At 34.5% G+C, this 21856-nt stretch overlaps 2 protein-coding genes and 1 pseudogene across 2 annotated transcripts in view; 2 read left to right on the forward strand and 1 right to left on the reverse strand.

The window, feature by feature from the left end:
- Positions 1-976: 976 nt before the first annotated feature.
- LOC132547175 (tripartite motif-containing protein 5-like) lies at positions 977-2617 on the forward strand. Its single transcript, XM_060210930.1, is given in 1 exon segment — positions 977-2617. A coding segment is annotated over 1 exon segment (1641 nt).
- Positions 2618-7482: 4865 nt separating this feature from the next.
- On the forward strand, positions 7483-8567 carry LOC132547168 (uncharacterized; annotated as a pseudogene).
- A 10380-nt stretch (positions 8568-18947) lies between these two features.
- Positions 18948-21856, reverse strand: part of LOC132547172 (rap1 GTPase-GDP dissociation stimulator 1-like) — a 42551-nt gene continuing 39642 nt past the window's right edge. Inside the window, exons 15-16 of the mRNA XM_060210927.1 lie at positions 21334-21405; positions 18948-19084 (exon numbers count right to left, since the gene is read on the reverse strand). Of these exons, the coding sequence (XP_060066910.1) occupies positions 18948-19084; positions 21334-21405 (209 nt within the window). The remainder of the gene's footprint in view (positions 19085-21333; positions 21406-21856) is intronic.

The following is a 21856-nucleotide window of genomic DNA, read 5'->3' on the forward strand; positions in this document are numbered from 1 at the left end:
CATTTCCAAAGCGAAGACATCTCGCCAACGTTATACCCGGAGCGGCCGCACAGAGGTGATGAGGATAAAAATAGATCGCCCCAATTTGACAAGTGCATGCACTAACGTAAACAACACAAATAAAGGGAATAGAATGTCATTCATTCATAGATACAAAAGTACAAAAACAATTTAACTGTAATTGAAAACATTAATGAAATTTTGGTAGTACCTTGAAAGTCCTACAATTTCACCCCCAGATCATCGATCCGTATCTATTGCAAACCTGAACTTCCTTGTTAACCTCTCCTTGGAATAACCACCTGGTTATAAATTGGGGACCATCAATTCTAGTACGAAAATTTTAATCAAAACTGATATTTCCTTTTGTAAAAATAACCCATTCCATACTCCTTGCAATGTCTCCTTTTATGCTACTGAACGATACACCCAGCAAAACGATAACAAGGCATAAACGTAGGGTTCCCGTACTGAGAGAAAAATGAAAGTTTGCTTTGCCACCTAAAGGAACGTTTGCATGTGTATTACAAGTAAATCAAACACGGGCTAATATACATTTCATTATCTTCGTTACTGTTGTGTCCCAGTTTTGGTCTGCATTTTGTTTTAGGATAAGAACTTTGTAGCTGTGTATCCTATATGTCCACTTACTTACAGTCCTGGCCTCCTCAGATAAAAGTTACGTTTTTTTTTTGGCTGTAAACAGGTTAAGATAAGTGTAGCATCACTAGTAGAGAGTGAATATGTATGAATATGTGTATATATTGTACCTATGCAGGGTTTCTCAATCCTCACGTGGTGAAATGAATTCGATGTTACGAATATTTTACCACTATATAAAAAGTAGGATTGATGTAGTTTTTCCACTTCTTGTGTAATCTAATACCACTATTGATGATTATTGTTTCCTTGTTACACAGAGAGAACCTCCTGGAGTTACTTACCTGGAATCTATATCACTGCTGCGCATAGTACCATGGCAACATCCGCCGAACCCTCCAATCTAAAAAGCCAACTTCATGTCAGAGCTAAAGGTGATGACAAGTGTCCCAGCCACAGGAAAAACCAAGTGGTATTTTTATGTCAGGACTGTAACACCCTGATTTGTGCTACCTGTTCCATTACAACACATAGAAATCATTTTAGCAGTTTCGCCGAAATTTCGGAAACTACTCAACAATACAAAAATAGACTTCAGGAATTTGTTAATGAAAATGAGAACATAAGAATTCCGAATCTTAATGAAGTACAGATATCAACCAAGGAACGTCTTTCAACTTTAAAACTTAAATACAAAAACATTCGTGATAAGATGAGATTAGAACGAGATCAATGTAAAGATCTATTAGATAGAATAACAGAGGATTACCTAACATCATGTGACAAGATGGAGGACGCAGAAACAGGGCTACTTACGTCACTCATCACAGACCTTGATGAGAGGATAGACACTTTGGTAAAACTTTCATCAGAGTGTAAGCAGACCCTCCAGACAGGATCTGATGTACTAGTGTATGACTCGGCAACAGAAGTCCAAGACATGGACATCAACATCCCACGGATACCCGACACAGGTATGATAGAGTTTACTCCAAGTAAGGACAAGCTAAGTCACCTGAAGCAGGCCATGGGGGTGATAGAGACATCTACTGACAATTTCCGGGCAGTATCAGCAAGTGGTGGGCACGATAACCGATGTCCAGTTGTGAAACAAAACCAGTCTACAAAGCTTGACCAAACGTCCACTGAGGCTCTACAGCACTTTCAAAAGTGTAATAATCCAACTATTAAATCCAAGTTCCCATACAGGGATAAGATTTCATCAATATGTCCTACACCTGATGGACGTGCCTGGCTGTGTGATTTTGACAACAGAACAGTAAAGCTCATCAAAAAGAAAGGTAAAGTCCTACAGCAGATACAACACAACAGTAACATCACAGATATCAGTCTGGACCCCACCACAGGTCGTCTGTGGTTCTGTTGTAGAGTGGAGAGGACTATCTATGAAGTATCTACATCATCTACACCAGTCCGAAGATTTACTACAGAGTATGATCCATGCCGACTGTGTGTGACCAGGGAGGGACTAGTAGTGGTGGGATCACGTGGTAACCTGGGTTACAAGGTGACGATGTACACCGCAAATGGCCAGGTGTTACACACAGCCAATGTAGAGGAGTCAGGAACGGGTGTGGTACAATCCATTACACAGTGTCCTGTTACAGGTAACATAGCTGTAGTGAGTCGTAAACTAATCAGTGGAGACCATCGTGATCCAGACAACTACAGGCGTCACGTCATTGTGTATAACCCAACACTCCAGCCTCTGGTCCACTACCGTGGGGAGGGGATACAGACACTGGAGACGGTCACACCTGAAAAGTTTGGTCCGATCACAGTGGTATACGACAGTTAGGGTAATATTGTTATTGCTGACTGGAACAGGAAAACAATAGAACTAATAACTGGAGATGGGAAGTACATAAAAACACTCCACACAAACAAAGGACAACAAGGAGTAGTAGGTATACAGAGGGATGATGTGTTGTGGTCACGCGTAGTGTTAGATACTGGAGAGTGGGGACTCAAACTCCTCAAGTATTATGGTGACTAAAGGGAGTAAATCTTTGGTGATATGACGGGAGATATAAAACAACAGAAAAAGTATAAATTGTACTTGACATTATTATGGTTCGTTAGAGACATCAAGTAGAAATTGTTAGTACTGGGGACATGTTTTTATTTGTCAAAAATTCTTCATTTCATATGAAAGAAAGATTTTGTGGTTAGATTTTAAATTAGAGATATACATTTAACTTTTTCAGATCATAAAATAAAATACATCTAATTGTCATTTGAGTGTCGTCTTCATTTTTCTTATCAAACTAACTTTGATAAAACATGAAACTACATTTTACACATAACTATTATACAGAGATCACCACAAGAGTTTTTTTCACTAAACTGTGAGTCATTTGATGCTTTTCACTAGAATCATAAAAAGGATTGTCTTCTTGTCACATTATCAGCATTTTATCCATTACGTCTAATATTTTCGCATACATGTACGCTAAAGCGTTTTCCATTGGAGATACTAGTCAGAAATCAATTGGTAATATGTACTATGACCTTAATTTATGTAATGAATTAAAACACACCAAGAAAATACCCACATGACAACGTAATCATAATACAAACTCAAATTCCATAGAACTAGCGACAAAATATGAACAAATGAAAGATTTACATGGAGTTTCATGAAAAAAGGACAGTAAGACCAGATGTTCCAGAAGAGTAAGCGTCTTCTGCATCATCTATGACACCCGCCATGTAAATCTCGGTCAATTCAAGTAAGTAAAGTCACGTTCCCAAATAAGAACAAGGTACACAACAACGGAATCAACAGACAAACTGAAGAGCATCAGACAAGTCCAGCATCATATCATACGAAGAAATAGAGAAAAACATGAAGAAATGAGATCATTCTGGCGACCATTAAACTTCCCATAATTTTCTTCATCCTGAATCTATTCAATCCCTGTGTTATGAGTTGGCTGTCAGTTGATGATGCATTGCAAAGAAATGGTGATAAGGTGAAGAGACTAATAAAAATATCGAATCAACTGGGACATATAAATACCATAGGTTAGAGGTGCAGGGATATTTTTATCCACAATTAAAAATTTACAATGGGGAAATTGAAATCATCAGATTTATGATACAGATTGGTTGAAAGCTGCCCATGTCGGTTCCGTTGTAGGAAAAGATCGCGATAAGCAGCTGATGTAGAAAAATCTGTCGAGTCTTTGATTTCCAGTTCTTGTGGATATATACGATGGACGTGGTCAATAAATTTCTTCTTATTTAAAGACAAGACGTCATCAATTTATCTGAAGGTGAAATTGAACGACTTTGTCTTTGTGATCTGCTTTGATAACCTTTCCAATAAAGTCAGCTTCGTTTGAAAAAAAAAAAAAAAAACAATCCATCAAACAGAGGGCCGCCGTTAATTTCCATAGGTATACCAATATTCTGCTGAAAGATCTCACCAGCAACCGCAACGAAAGTGTTGTCAACCAGAAACTCGATAATATGTATGATTTCGTCGATTTGGGCCTGTTGGTTTTTTATTTTACAAAATACGCTTCAGCTTAGTTCACAACCATATACAATGTATTTATAGCGCTCTTCGCCTTTCAAGGAGAAGAAAGCTCGTATAACAAGAGAACGAAGACGTACCTTTAGTTTAGAATGGGGTATGGTGGTATACAGGGTGGAAAAAAAAAGAATTTTTTAAAAGAGGGTGTTGATGATTGGTCAAAAGTTCTTTGGAGTTCTTCAACATTCACACACTATTAATAACACTTCCTGAGTATAGAGTTTCATGATTAGACTGTAAACTAGGTTTAGTAGTACTTAGAAAGGGAATTAGTAGTTTACACAAAGACTTGGTTCAACAGCTAGACGAGTCGTCAATAAAACGTTGTTTATATGGATTCTTGTGATGTTTAGGGATGTGATATGAACGGGGGAGGTCCGTATTATCTAAATGACCCTTGATTTTTTTCTAGAAATTTTCAAGATGATAACTGTTGCAGCCATCTTGAATGTGGATGAAGTACGAATTGCTGTAAGAAGTATATGTGGAGCAAAGTGGGCCGTCTATATAGGCTGCCTTATTTACTATTTAGAATACTGTTTCTCGAGCATCATCAACTGAGGTAGTGAGTGATATCATCGCAGATGTAATTTGTGTTTGTGTTGTATTTGTCAATATTGTTGATAATAGATGCTAAACTAAACATACATCCAGGAATCATCCAGGATTCTGGTAGACGACCAATTTTTTGCATATTTCCATAACCGTGCCCGATTTACGCCCTCCCTCAAAATCAAGCAATGAAAGAAAAGGGAAAAACGAATAGTGATGAAGTTACAAACTATTCATAGCTCTAAATTATAAATCTATTTCGAATAAACTTATTATAAACTCTGAAGATATCCTTTCAGGAATCCTTGTAAAATGTTTAAGGTGATCGGTTGGAAAGATTGCACAAAATGAAAGAAATAGAAATAATGAAAAAACAAAAATAATGAAAGATAAAAAAAAAACCGAATAATTGATTAAGCCAGAGCCCTTGGTGTGATTGGTTCCCTGAGGACTACAGGAGAAACTGATACAGTCCAGCACTCAGGCTCTATGGTAGAATAGGTGTAATCTATCCATGCATGACTTCACTAACATGATTTGTGATTGATTGCGTTCCTCCGAAAGTTTAATTTTAATTTTCCTTTTGGGGTGCAAATATGAAAGGAGAATACATCAAATGAAGTATGTTTGATAACGTGATAAAACGTTTTAAAGAGGAAGTTTTTAAAAGCATTAAGGATAAGTCATCCAATACGTCCTGGTTTTCAGACCCTCGTATATTGTGATTATTTATTTTTATAATTTATTACAATTATGATTCTGTCTTACACCTAAACGTGATATATACCATCCTCATGTCATCCACCGTTGTCAAAATTGTTTAAGACCTTGTTCTAAAATGTGTGATATCATCCAACCAATAAATTGTCGTGAAGATAGTAACGTGAGTGGCGTTATCAGGTAGCTCAACAGGTAAGATATATGTACATTAGTTCTGTTTTACAGGTTTACAGAAGTCCTGCGAAATACTACCAGATCAGCATATACTTCGACATTCAGGTCTAAGATTTAGGACTTTTACAACAGGTATGTTCATTTATGATATTGTGAGAAATGGTAATGATAATATATTGTGTGAGGCATGCGTCGGTCATTTAGTAAACAAATAAACAGGACGAGGAAAGTTAACTGTCTACTGTATTCAGCAGTATAGATGACCATTAACAAGTGTACAAGTATGCACAAGAACAATGTCTATAGTGTTACATAGGTACTACATTGTGAAGACTTTGTAGAACTCACTAATGACCTCTTGATTCTCATACTTTATATAACACACCATACAAGGCATTGCATTCCACAAGCGAAGACACTTCGCCAACATTATACCCGGACCGGCTGCACAGAGATAATGAGGCTAAAATTAGATCGCTATATCTTAACAAGTACATGCACTAAAATAAACAACACAAATATAAGAAATATAAAGTCACTCATTCATAGATACAAAAGTATAATCCTAATTAACCTGTTATTGAAAACATTAATGAAATTTTGGTAGTACAATCGAAGTATTACAACAACCGATCCGTACCTATTGCAAACCTTAACCTCCTGGTTAAACTTTGCTTAAAATATACACATAGTCGTGAATTGGAGACCATCAATTTTAGTACAAAAATTTTATTCAAAAATGAGGGTTCCCCATACTCAGGGAAAATGCAAGAACGTTTGCATGGGTATTACCGGTATATCATACACGGGCTAATATACATTTCATTATCTTCGTTACCGTTGTGTTCCAGTTTTGCTCTGTATTTTGTAGGATAAGAACTTTGTAGATGTTTACCCTATATTACTGTGTACCTCGTAAGACCAGGTGTTTCATGGTGGGGTAAATACTTTGTAGTTTGAATACACTGCATGGTTGTGGATTCCCTGGGTCCTGATACCTGTTCGTATTTTGTAGGAGAGAAGATCTCCGTAGGTTGGGTAACTTAAATATCTTTTAACTTCCGGTATTGGAGTGTCGTATGTAGCGAAAGTTGTCTCCCGTAACTATTGTCCCTGTGTATGTGCCTGAAACACTTAGATCCCAGTATTTGCCTGTATTTTGTAGGATGAGTAGAAATCTGTTAATGTGGTATTCTACAAATGCACTTTTCAGATAAAGTTCATTTTTTGGTAAACAGGTTAACACAATTATAGCATCACTAATAGAGAGTGAATATGAATGAATATATGTGTATATTTTACCTATGCAGTGTTATATATTTTTCATTCCTCACTTGGTGAAATGAATTCGATGTTACGAATATTTCACCAATATATAAAAAGTAGGATTGATGTAGTTTTTCCACTTCTTGTGTAATCTAATACCACTATTGATGATTATTGTTTCCTTGTTACACAGAGAGAACCTCCTGGAGTTACTTACCTGGAATCTAAATCACTGCTAGTACCATAGTACCATGGCAACATCCGCCAAACTCTCCTATCGAAAAGGTCAACTTCATGTCAGAGCTAAAGGTGATGACAAGTGTCCCAGCCACAGGAAAAACCAAGTGGTATTTTTATGTCAGGACTGTAACACCCTGATTTGTACTACCTGTTCTATTACAACACATAGAAATCATTTTAGTAGTTTCATCGAAATTTCAAAAGCTTCTCAACAATGCAAAAATAGACTTAAGGAATTTGTTAACGGAAATGAGAACAAAAGAATTCCGAAAATTAATATAGAAAAGAAATCAGCCGAGGAACGATTTTCAGCTTTAAACTATAAATACAAAAACATTCGTGATAAGATGAAATTAGAACGAGATCAATGTAAAGATCTATTAGATAAAATAACAGAGGATTACCTAACATTATGTGACAAGATGGAGGACGCAGAAACAGAGTTACTTGCGTTACACATCATCGACCTTGACGAGAAGCTAGCCACTTTGGTAAAACTTTCATCCGAGTGTAAGCAGACCCTCCAGACAGGAACTGATGTACTAGTGTATGACTCGGCAACAGAAATCAATGATATGGACATCAACATCCCACGGATACCTGACACAGGTATGACAGAGCTTACCCCAAGTAACGATAGGCTTAGTCTACTAAAACAGGCCGTGGGTCTGATAGAGAAACCAACCGCCCATCCCCGGGTAGTGTCTGTAACGAGTGGTCACTATAACCAAAGTCCAGTAGTGAAACAAAACCAGTGTACAGAGATGGGTTCAGCGTCAACTGAAGCTGTACAGTATTCTAAACGGTGTGATAGTCCAACTATTACATCCCAGTTCTCATATCGGGATGAGATCACATTAATATGTCCTACACCCTGATGGACGTGCCTGGTTGTGTGATTATGACACCAGTACACTAAACCTCATCAACAACAAAGTTAAAGTCTTACAGCAGATACAACACAACAGTACCATCACAGACATCAGTCTAGATCCCACCACAGGTCGTCTGTGGTTCTGTTTTAGAGAGGAAAGGACTATCCTCAAAGTATACATCATCTACACCAATCGAAAGCTTTACTAAAGAGTATGATCCATACAGGCTGTGTGCGACCAGGGAGGGACGGGTAGTGGTGGATACAGGGAGTAGACAGAGGTACAAGGTATTGATATACACAACAGATGGCCAGGTGTTACATACAGTCATTGTAGAGAGACCAGGGACGGGTTTGGTACAATCCATCACACAGTGTCCTGTTACAGGTAACATAGCTGTGGTGAGTCTTAAACTAATCAGTGGAGACGACAGTGATCCAGAAAACTTTAGGTGTCATATCATTGAGTATAACCCAACAATCCAGCCTCTGGTTCACTACCGTGTGGAAGAGATACAGGCAGGAAAGGTGATCACACCTGACAAGTTTCGGACTTCGGTGATGAGTCAGGAGATATGAAATAACAGAATATAAATTATGCGTTATAGAAGTATAAATTGTACTTGATACTATTATGGTCTGTTAGAGAAATGAAGTAGAAACTGCCACTACTGGTGAGATATTTTCATATGACAAACATTTTTCATTTTATATCAAAGAAACAATGTGCGTTAGATTTTAATTTAGAGATATACATTGTACTTTTTACAGTTCGTGAAATAAAACACATCTAATCATCATTTGAGTGTCTTGTTTATTTCTTATCAAACTAACTTTGATAAAACATGCAACCTCAGCTTTTTAAAATCAAATTTTCAACATTGGTTTTTTACATAGATCATCAGTAGGTTTTTACACTGAATTGTGAATCGCTTGATGTTTTTTTAAAGGATTGTTTTCTTGTCACACCAACCAAATGGCTGGAAGTTATTTCAAGTTTCAATCTTTAGCTCGCTGAGAATAATAAAAAAATAAAAACTTCGAAAACCCATTTTATAAAACATATAATGAAAACTCATTTAAGACATATATACAATGGGCTGACATTTCCATTTGCAGTAGGAATATGACTATTGTTTCAATCAACAATGTCCCTTCACGAAGTTATCACCACTTTTTGTTGTGTTGATATTAGTCAACTGGACATTGATTCATCCAACTGAAGACTGGTGTTTTATCTACAAACATTAAGAGGGACACCGATCTGGAAATAAAAGATTAGTAATGAATCTAGATGATTTTGTTTGTTCATGGGTATACTACAGGAAAAATATTGTTTATATATTTGTTTATATAGAATAACTTCACGAAGGTTCACATGGCAGGTGTCATCAATGAAGCTGAAGACGCTTACTCTTCCGGAACACCTGATCTTATTCTCCCTGTACTTTTTCAGGAGTTTCCTTGAAAATATTTTTATTGTTCATGTTTTGCCTTAGTTGTATGGAATGTTGCCATGTTGGTATTTTCTTGGTGTTTTTAACTTGAATTTTGTGTATTTTCAATGGAGAATTTAATTTTGGTTACAAAAATCAAATATCAGTTTGATTGTATGAAATGTACGTAGTTTGATTATATTTCAAAAGTCTTCTTTTCCAGAATGATAATTAAGAACGTTCTATCGATAGAATGGTCTAAGGTGCATTATCATAATAGACAAGAGAGCCCAGAGGGATCATGGCGCCCACCATTGCTTGATCTTTATATGCTCTTTGAAAGATGGATCTTTTCCCTTCTTTTCTCTGGTTTTGCTCTTAATGATAAGCATTTGACCATTGCTTTGCAGAAATAGCAATGGTAATATTCACCTGCCAAATAAAAAATGGCCGTCTGGAAGCCATTTCCTTTCTTCTGATCAGCCCCAAAGACAGAGACAAAAGGGATCATACATATGAAATTTGAGAGATATCTGTTTAGTACTTCTTAACAAATTGCAATAACAATCTTTACTATGCATTATCCAAGATGGCTGCCAATCAGCCATTTTCTTTTTATGATCGGTCACAAACTCAAACAGGTACAACCAGGGACCAAGGAGAACCTACATATGCAATTTGAGAAGATCCATCCAGTAGTTCTCAAGAAATAGCGATAACAATAAATGCTTACGGACGACCGACGTGTATTTTGTTTATTTTCAGCAAGAAATCGTTCTTTCTTGATTAGAATAATTTTAAACAGAAAAGTTTGATAACCCATCCCTGGAATCTGACAGGCGGGGCTCTAATTCACTTCAAAAAATCTATTTTTAGCAGACTTGTCATAAAATATATACTGGAAATGATGCCATATTTGCATTACACACGAAAACAACCCATGCAACTTTAAAGGTCTGTGGGTCTTTGTGATATGACAAGTAAATATAAAATAAGTCTTTTATATAGTATCTATGGGAGTCATATTGAATGTGAATTTTTGTTGTCAGAACCATCTTTAGGAGGAACACATCTGATTGATGGAAAATCCGTCTTAACTTTTATATTTTGTCCCGAGGAAGTACAAGTAATGTTCAAGATGGTAGCTATGGCAATATCATATTGGTTTAAAATCCTAAGCTCCTTAGATAGTGCCAAGCTCCAATGTAACTTTCTATACAGATGTGACAACCAATACGACATTTAAATTGTCACACAGGTTCAAATGTATCCTTATCCATTTGGGAGCAGCGGTGATATCTATTCTTTACTGAAATGATTACTGTGTTTTAAAGAGCGGATGGATCGTTGTTTCTGGAATATAGAGTTCAATTTTTCAAGATGGCTACCTTATTTAATATTATTAGAACCAAATATGTATGCTGTACTGCAATAGTAAAAACAAATTCTTGGATTTAGGACATAAAAAATGCAGCCAAGATTCAACCAGGTCATGGTTAGACGACCAAAGACGAGAAAACTATATTTTGCTATAGGATCGTGCGAATTCATACCCATGTAGTATTCTCCATCATCTTTCTGAAACTATAGGTTACACAAAGAAACCTGCTTAAACTCAACATGAAGTTATACCGACTCTGCACTATAACTGTTGGCATGCATTACTGATCCACATTGTAAGCTAGTCCTTAGTTAAAACAATTGTTAAAGAAAACGACACAAATTGTATATGCATATGATTTTATTGGAGGAACAGACATATCCACAAAGGCAAAGTTGTTGATTTTAGCTATAAAATTTTGACACAGAATTTGTATAAAGTAAACATTTTCTACAAAGAAAGAAAAATCTTTTTGATCTATCTGACCTGAACAGGTAGCACAGATGAATGACAGAATATATATACAAACCATTCAGCAACGGACGTAGACATCTACATGACCTAATTTCCAATACTGACGACATTCCGGGTCCTCCATGACACCTAGCGGACATTCTAGCATTGATAAGCAGGGGAAGTAAAAATGGTCCCAAATTTAATGATCATAGTCATATTAAAACATGATTTGTGCTACCAAAATGATTGTCTATTTTGTTGGAATGCTTTTGATCGGTGAATTATCTGGTGAAATGAGGATGTAATATTGAAATGAGGCCATATATATTGAGATGAGGTTGTAACATCGAAATGATGCAATAATTATTGAAATGAGGACAATCTATAGATTTCAGACACTAACACTGCTATCTGATCAATTGTAATATAATGATAGCATATTTGTCCTTCAACAAACCACAAGTAATTGAGGAATACTTTTTCCTATACTTCATGAACTTTAAACTACAAAGGAAACTTTTAAACTTCTGTCATTTGTATCATAAAAAGCTCCTTTGAGATAGAGTAATGCTGATACCTTTTACATGAATCTTTAAAAAAAAAGAAGAAAAATCAGGATATTTTTCTTGATAGATTTGGCAATTTCCAATACTACCGAACTATGTTATATATGGTCTTATAAGTGACCAGATGATTCATAAGTTTTCCAACAATCATTCTGACTCATTTTTATAAAAACAATTCATACTAAATTTGAATCAATCAATGAATATGCTGTTATTTTCAATGAATTATTATGACAACTCAACTCGTTGAAAAAAAAATTAAGAAAATGAATTATAAAAACCCCAAATCTGAACCATGGTTAAAGTTTGATCATGTGACATAAACAATTATTGAGCTTATAACACGGCCACACAAATACATTTCTTATATATGTTTGATCTATCTACTGTTATATATATAGACACACATGGTTAATTAAATATGACATATAACAAAACATGAATAATTCAACCTCTGATTTTAAATGACAAACATGAAATGTAAACAAGTCACATTAATGATACATATTTTTAACATGAATGGTTTCCATTGAACTCTTTCTAATCAAAACAAAATGGATTGTTTACTTTACAGCGCTAATATACAAAATTGTGATGTTTTATTTTCACAAAAAAATGTTTGCAAAAACTACAAATCAGATGTTGAATTTGTAGTCTGTGTATCATATGAGCATTTTCAAGTAATATAGGACTGAAAAATTAAAGTAAAGGGAGATAAGCAACACTTAGGGAAGAATTCTTAGTAGCATACTGTATGACACCTTGTTGACTTTACCCAAAATAGATATACCCTGACACTGCTTGATAACTTGGCTTGCAGATTTTTGTATATCTTTTTCCCAATCTGACTTTTCATATTAACTTGAGTAGGACTCTATATACAGTTAAACATGACTTAAAACATGACTTTAAAGACCACTTGTTTATATCATAAATGTACCTGTCTATGCAGGTCATCTGTATATAACAAATACCTGCCTATAATGATCACATGTCCATAGCAAATACCTGTCTATAAAGGTCACCTGTTTATAACAAATAAATGTCTATAAAGGTCACTTATATACAACAAATACCTGTCTATAAAGGTCACATGTCTGTAACAGAACCTGCCTTTAAGGTCACCTACATACAACATATACCTGTCTATGAAGGTCCTCTGTATACAACAACTACCTGTCTAAAAAGGTCACCTTTATACAACAAATACCTGTCTATAATGCCACAGATTTTTGTAGTCCCAAAGTAATGCAATTCATAGTATATTTTAATTGAAACTTTATATAAAGTTCACCTGCTTATGAAGACCACTTGTCTCTGCTACATTAGATGACCTTTATGGACAGGTACATCTGTAAACCACCAATTGTACTACTGAATCCACAAGTTTATGAATTAAATAACAACTATTAACTCTTGATTCTTGATTTTTTCTCTTTTTTAAATCCATAGCTACAAACATTTTCACATGAACTTTAAGGTAGGCTCATTAACACAAAAATTACATTATGTCTTTAAATAAGATGAGCTTGTGTACAGTGATAAGGTACTGTGTACATATCAATACATGAAAAAGAAGAATCATGGTTATGACCTAATTCTACAACTACTGAGCGTTTTTAATCTCAATTCATACAAAACATTTGATGCTTTGAAAACATACACACATTTCCATATTTTGAAAATTGACAAATAATGTTTTCTAAAAACATTTAATAATATTTCAACGCTGGTTAGTTATATTTCCAAATAATTATGGTTTACTATTGAATGAAACATGACAGTACTTGGGCATCTACAAACTAACACAAAAAGTTTTGTTTATGCAATACAATAGCAAATTTCATCATCTGGCAGTGCTTTAAGTTGAATGGTATATCATATTTGTTCCAATAAACACCCCATTGGCTTCACACGTGTGGGTGGGGTTGGGATGGGGTGGGGTGGGGTGGGGTGGGATGGGGTGGGGTGGGGTGAGGGTGAGGGAGGGAGGGGGCATTTAAAAGAAAAACAAAATCGTGGAGTTTGTTGTTTGTCCTGTACACTGTTTTGGTTTCCAACTGCACATGCATGAATCATCATGAAGACTGTTGTTTTTTTTGTTATTTGGATAAAAGAAAGCATAAGAGGGTCAGTGCTTAAAATGAGGTTACCTATTACAAAAAATATGGTTTATAGGTATTGCACATGCAGTTGCACTCACAGAGATACAAGAAAACAATTCTTTCTGTGTATTATTGCATTTTTGATAACATTGTTAACACGAGATATAAATGGTTTTCAATGTGTTCTTTTAAAGACCCTTTAACTACACAGTCATCAATAAGTTGATCAAATATGAGAAAATCAAATGTCAGAATTCATACTTAAACTACAAATATCAGCAGAAAATCTCTTGACTCTCATAATGAGGTTGTTTTATAAATGATTGCAAAGTTGTAAAAATTGACCAGACTGACTATTGAAAATAATAGCTTTTCCATTAAAATTTGTTAAACGAGGCCCCTGTTGGTGGTAACTTTTTAAATACTAAACCAAAATGACTATAACAAACTAGTCAAAATTGTTTATCTAAAACAGCTCAAGTTTCAGGCATCGATGGGTTAAACATACAATGATACAATAAAGCTCTTTGACCAATGATCTGCTGTAACGATAGTGATGGGAAATTGATTGAAATCCACAACTGTTTATCAAAATGATAAAATATATATATAAAAAAAAAAAAAACCAACCAGACTGTCACTATATAATGACAAGCCAGTCACTATATAACGACAAGCAAGTCACTGTATAATGACAAGCCAGTCACTATATAATGACAAGCCAGTCACTATATAATGACAAGCCAGTCACTATATAACCACAAGCAAGTCACTGTATACTGACAAGCCAGTAACTATATAACGACAAGCCAGTCACTGTATAATGACAAGCCAGTCACTATATAACCACCAGCCAGTCACTATATAACCACTATATAACCACCAGCCAGTCACTATATAACCACCAGCCAGTCACTATATAATGACAAGCCAGTCACTATATAACCACCAGTTAGTCACTATATAATGACAATCCAGTCACTATATAATGACAAGTCAGTCACTATATAATGACAAGCCAGTCACTGTATAATGACAAGCCAGTCACTATATAACGACAAGCCAGTCACTATATAACGACCAGCCAGTCACTTTATACTGACAAGCCAGTCACTGTATACTGACAAGCCAGTAACTATATACTGACAAGCCAGCCACTGTATAATGACAAGTCTGTCACTATATAAAGACAAGCCAGTCACTATATAATGACAAGCCAGTCACTATATAATGACAAGTCTGTCACTATATAACGACCAGACTGTCACTAACCACCAGCCAAAACATGACATTTCATAATTGTTACAATTACACTGCCATTGCCAAGTTGCTGTGTTTTGCCAAATACAACTTCATTTAAACTGAAATACAATGAAAGTGATTCCTTATCGACAGTGTAATTCATCAAGTGCAACCATTCATTGTTTCTATGACAACATCAATAACAGAATGGTCACATACTGGATGGCGTTTAAGGTAACCAATACCAAACCTGATACTGTTTAAACTACCAACATTGCTGTGCTAACTCATGATGTTCAGTTTAGTCTTCCAGATCCTAAAGGAACGTTATGTAAAATATTAAAAAAAAGTTCTTTCCAACATATCTGGCTATTAAGAGGTCCATGCGCCAATATCTGGTATATGTAAATACATTATTTTTATTTTTTTTTGCAGTAAACAACATAATGTTTGTCAACAGAATGCACAACATAATCAACACCAATATTTTTCTTTTCTTTTTACCCCCTGACTGGAGTGCATATGAGGGGAAATTGTTTTTTTTTCACTGGTTGAAATATTTTGAAGTCATTAAATATCGCTTTAACAGTTACTGTTAAAAGAGAGAGAGAGAGAGAAAAGCAACAAAAAACAAAACAATTGGTCATTTAACTCTGGCCATCCATTTTCTGTTTAAGGCATTTATGACTGATGACTAAATTTTAAAGTTTATATTAAAATTTTCAAGTAAACAACTAACATGTTTCACAATACTTTTTCATTTTCCAGTACAGCAATGAAGAAATAAAAAATGTGATTATCAGTGACCATAAAACTTAGTGCATTCAAACAATAGTGACATAATTAACAACTCAATTATTCTTATGAAAAAATAATAATCTTATAATAGATGTCATACAAAAAAGGGAAGGAAACTTTCATCGTCAAAATTAAAGAGGACCAACTGTCGGGCATTTTCTTTTATCAGTCCAAAAATCAAAACAGGAGAACTAGGGACAAAGAAGGACCTACATATGGAACTAGGGAAAATCCTTCTTAATAAGAATGGGTTAAGGACCGGGAATGGATGACAGACGGATGATAGATTCTAGGTGCTTTGAACAGCTCACCTGAATTTAAAACTGAATTTTTTAAGCATAAAAATCTTATCATGAAAAAAACAATGTTATGGAAAATCAAATTATTCATGAACATACATACAAAACCAAACTTTGAAATCATATTTATTATTTCTCGGCCCAAATGACCTTCTCGTGTTAAGGGGATGTTAAGATAATCCATCATTGTTGACAATCCTGATGGAGCTACTCAGAAGATCTTAGTACAGGAAGAAACTGGAGAAAACCTTTATGATTGGTCAATTGAATCTTATTCCATGTGACATCTGATTGGTCCATCAAACCCTAGCTATCCCACAATATAAAATCTGATCGGCCAGTCAAACCCTAGCTATCTCACAATATGACATCTGATTGGTCAATCAATTATATAACAATATAGGAGCAACCCTTGTACATTTTTTTTCTATTTTGATATAAAATCTGATTGGCCAGTCAAACCCTAGCTATCTCACAATATGACAGTTAATTGGTCAATCAAACCCTAGCTATCTCACAATATGACAGTTAATTGGTCAATCAAACCCTAGCTATCTCACAATATGACATCTGATTGGTCAATCAATTATATAACAATATAGGAGCAACCCTTGTACATTTTTTTTCTATTTTGATATAAAATCTGATTGGCCAGTCAAACCCTAGCTATCTCAAAATATGACAGTTGATTGGTCAATCAAATCCTAGCTATCTCACAATATGACATCTGATTGGTCAATAAACACTAGCTATCTTACAATATGACATCTGATTGGTCAATAAACCCTAGCTACCTCACAATATGACATTTGATTGGTCAATCAATTATATAACAATATAGGAGCAACCCTTGTACATTTTTTTTCTATTTTGATATAAAATAACTTCAATAGTGAATGAGACAAGTATGTCCCAGCTTTGATGCCATTAAGTATCAATGATTGACAAAGTTCTGATATAGTAATGATAGCCTTGACCTCTAAACCCTGAAACATGAAATCATCTCAGGAATAATTGTAACTGACCTTGCTGGGATCGATTCGATTTTGGGGAATATTTTCTGGACTGAGGGGAAATTGTTCTTTTTTGTTTTATAAATAAAAGCAAAAAGTTAAATTTACATACATCAAAATATTTCTGCATAAGCTTACAAAAGACATGTACCAAAATGTTGTTGCTTATTTGACACAAGAACTTCTTTATTGGGGGAATTCTGTTTCAAAAAAGAGTAAATTTTAAAACATGAGATTTTTTGGTTTGTGTAAAATGCCTGACAGGAAACATAGTGATAAAGTAGGAAGCTGTCCTAGACTTATCCTTACTTCTGTATGATGTTTACTAAAAATCCCTTAAAGCGATGAAACATTAAAGTGATAACAACAATACAGACTGAGACAGGACGGACGTGCCACCCTTCACTGGCAGGAAAAGAGAAATCATACTGTTTATAAATAACAAACTTCAAACCACGAGAATCTGAATATTTACAGATGTTTGGCCTTTTTAGGAAGTTTGCACACTTATAAAATCATTTCAAGTGACGTTTCACCAAATTAAAAAAATATGGTCAGAAATACAATGGATAAGCTTTGTTAAACTATCAATGGCTTTAAGATGGTCACTTAGATGTTTTAACCAAAAGGATTAAAAAACCTTGCTGGAAATTTTGTAGATTTTTCTCAAAACAAATCCTTATATGTGTTTGCTCTGTATGTAAATCTTCTCTTCAGTAAAAGGAGCAGGCGACTCAAACAAAGAGGAAAACACACCGCAATGAAAACATTCTTTGTTGGAGATATAGACACAACAACAGGCCATAAGAAGGTGTTTCCTTAAAGACAAAAAGATGGTGAAATTTTTTTTGCACTTTGTCTTAACTTCTAACCTGTAGTAATTATCTTAATAACATATTTTAAAATCAACTTGATTTGGTTATTAGTATTCTCATAAAAATGGTTATTTTTCCCACTTATACATGGTATATAATACTTGTTTTAATTTAATGTTAACTTATCATGCTCTCAAGGCCTTAGGACATTTTAAAAAGTTATATTTAATAATCATATGGAGGTTAAAACATTTAAAATCATTATTATACATGTTTAAAAGGATGGATGTCACCATCTTAGGTAATTTTTACCCTGGCAATACTGGTACCCTGTTTTGCCATAAAAGATGACAAAATATTTCATTTTAAAATGCTGTACTTTTTTCCCCGACTGTGTTAGAAACAGCCATTTTAGATTTGGTTTACTATGGTGTTTTTTTTTAAGACTAAAGAATTAGAAAATTAAATGAAATTTAAAAAAGGATATATAAACATTTGTATATTATTTCTAATCCAGAAAGTAGAAAATGAAATTATACTACATTCAGATATGGTTACAGCACTTTTTCAATACATATAAAATGATAGTTTTTTCAACAAAATATATATATATATATAAAAAAAAACCTATTATAAAATGAATGCATGGCAATACCTTTTAAGATTATGTCAGGGTTTCATCTTTTGATTCCCATCAATGACAGGTGACAAACAAATATTAGGGAGAAAACTCCAGATAACATGAAGTGATAACACAAAACGTAGGCATGTTTACAAAGCTACAAACTGCTAACCCTGGACAGATGCAATACTTGTTTGAATTCTCATTGAGAGGCGAGATCTGATGGTCATCTTTCTGTGGTCAGTATCTGGATGGTGGTTAGAAGGGATGAAGCAGCCTCCTTTACCTTTTCATCCTCGTGTCTGGTCAGTTTCTCCGTCAGGCCGGCAATACCAGATGTCGCAATATCTTCCTTTAATGTACCTGTAACACAAACATTTCAATTATAGTCTCTACTTATTGAACTCAGGACTTTGAAATCTACAAATAAGTAAAATTTGTTTTTATAAAATACTCTCGAGACTGGTCAGGTGATTTCTTTGTTCTTTAGTCTAAGAATAACTACAATGGTATATTAAACAAGAGATCCCAGAGGGATCGTGGCCCACTGTTACTTGATCTTTAATTGTTCTTTAAAAATGAATCTTTTCCTTTCTTTTCTTATCTCCACTGTTTTTTTTTTTGCGCTTAATTATACAAAAAATAAACATTTCATGGAAGAAATAGCAACAACAAACTTTCTTGAAAAAAATCCAAGATGACCGCCTGTCAACCATTTTGTTTTTCTTATTTGACCCAAAATCAAATGGGCACAACTAAGGACCAAGCGGAACCTACATATGTAATTTTAGAAAGATCCACCAAGCCATTTTCAAGAATTAGCGATAACAATTTGAATAGATAGTAGACCTAAAATGTTATTTATACACTCATTGTCTCCTTACACAGGTCGTTTTTTTGTAACACAAAATTATATAGATCAGGTGGCTTCTAAACATAAGTGAACACTTGAAACAGATAAGGTGGCTTCTGAACACAAGTGGCCTATTAATGCAGATCCGGTGGCCTCTAAACACAAGTGGCCTCTTAATACAGGTCATGTGACCTTTAAACACAAGTGGTTTCTTAATACCAATCAGGTGGTTTCCATGATGTAAACACAACTTGTCTTTTAAATGAGACAAATTTTAAACCATAGGTGTACAGTATGTGTTTTATACCACAGGTGTACAGTATACCACAGGTGTTAATATACCACAGATGTACAGTATACCACAAGTGTACAGTATACCACAGGTTTACAGTATAGGTTTATACCACAGGTGTACAGTATACCACAGGTGTACAGTATAAGTTTCATACCACAGGTGTACAGTATACCACAGGTGTTCAGTATACCACAGGTTACCACAGGTGTACAGTATAGATTTATACCACAGGTGTACAGTATAGATTTATACCACAGGCGTACAGTATACCACAGGTGAACAGTATACCACAGGTGTACAGTATAGATTTATACCACAGATATGAATTATAACACAGGTGTACAGTTTAATGTTGATGATGTTTGTTTTTCTATTCTTAAATCTTAGCTACATCCAGATCAAGATCAATGCAAACCAATTTATGGAATTCAAATTCAATAAGAATGAAGGAATTGAAGGAATTGAAAGAATAAGACAGAACAAGACTAGAATCATGACATCATGGCTATGTCATTATGATGACATGATGAATGTGTGTCACAATCATGAATCAGAAATGTCTTGCTGCTTAAGTATGTTGCTTGTATACAAAAGAGGTTTGGTGCTAAGATAAACATAAATATCTACTTTAACTTAACTGTATATTAATCAACTGATCACAGGTCAGAAGCGTTAAAGTTGCACACAAGTAATTCTCCAAAATGAAGCCATACCTATCAAAACAAAGACTGCAGCTGATTTCTAGGATGTTTTCATTGTTTTAAATTTCATAATGCCTTTTATTCTTAAACTATGAACCAGCAACTTATTCAAAAATTTTCCAATACGATAATTTTTATGAACAACTACGTGTTTCACATTTTATTAAATGCACATGGATGTTAAAACTTCAAAAACTAAAGAATGTCCTGTCTGACTTTTCCTTTGCCCTCTTAAAAGGTCACCATAATTTTAACAATCTACTTTTTTATATTCAAAATTAATCACAGCAATAGATATCGGTAGGCTTATAACTGAACAGCAATAGATATGGCTGGACTTATTACTGAACAGCAATATATATGGGTGGACTTATTACTTAACAGCAATATATATGGGTGGGCTTATTACCAGGCATGGGCTTAGTGTAAGATACATGTGGCATGTAAAGAAAACAAGAGAGAAAGTGGTACACATTTACAGATTTGTAATCAACACTTTTACAATTATTTGAAGACAATATCTTGTAAACAAAATTGTGTCAAGCAAAGCAAATTGTAAACATCTACAAAAAATAACATATGTAAACAAACAATTACATAAATAAAGAAGAAACATGAATCAATAATCAGTGAAGCAGGATCACAATAAAAAAACAGCTAATGTCTGAAAAATAATAAAACAACGTCATGCTTACTTGCACGAAAAAATGAAACACAAAATTTTACTCAACAACACAAAGAAATCTACATCGAAAGTCCATACTTTGCATATCAGAAAGCAAACCAGCACAGGCCAGGATGCTGCAAGGAATCATCTGATTGGTGGGAGGAGTTGCTGCAAAGTAAACAGTGATTTGATTGGTCAGCCTTTTATCTTGTTGCTAGGACACACATAATTAAAAAAAAAAAAAAAGATAAAATCAAATAATTCGAAATTAAAAGAAAATTCTTTGAGACATGACAGCAATTTTATAATCTGCAGTAGGTTACAACAATATACTTGAATTTTTGTTATAAAAAAAAAAATTGATGAAAATTAATATCAAGCAAATGCTTTTGAAAAATTAAGCTAAAAATACAACAGGACAATATTTACAAATAGCGATGGAAAAGGTGATGTGTCACATATATCCGTAGGAAAAAGGTTTCTTTTGGGGGAAAAAATATCAATCTGCAAGCACAAAAGGTTAATTCCTAAAAAGCAGGTTGTCTTCAAAATATGGAGGGCTGTTCAGGTTAATATAGGTTCACATCATACAAAATAGAAGCAATATGTTTAGAGTTAT

Source organism: Ylistrum balloti, unplaced genomic scaffold (genome assembly GCF_031769215.1).
Source record: "Ylistrum balloti isolate Yb309-2 unplaced genomic scaffold, AGI_CSIRO_Ybal_v1 Utg369936, whole genome shotgun sequence".
In the NCBI taxonomy this organism is placed as follows: Eukaryota; Metazoa; Mollusca; class Bivalvia; order Pectinida; family Pectinidae; genus Ylistrum; species Ylistrum balloti.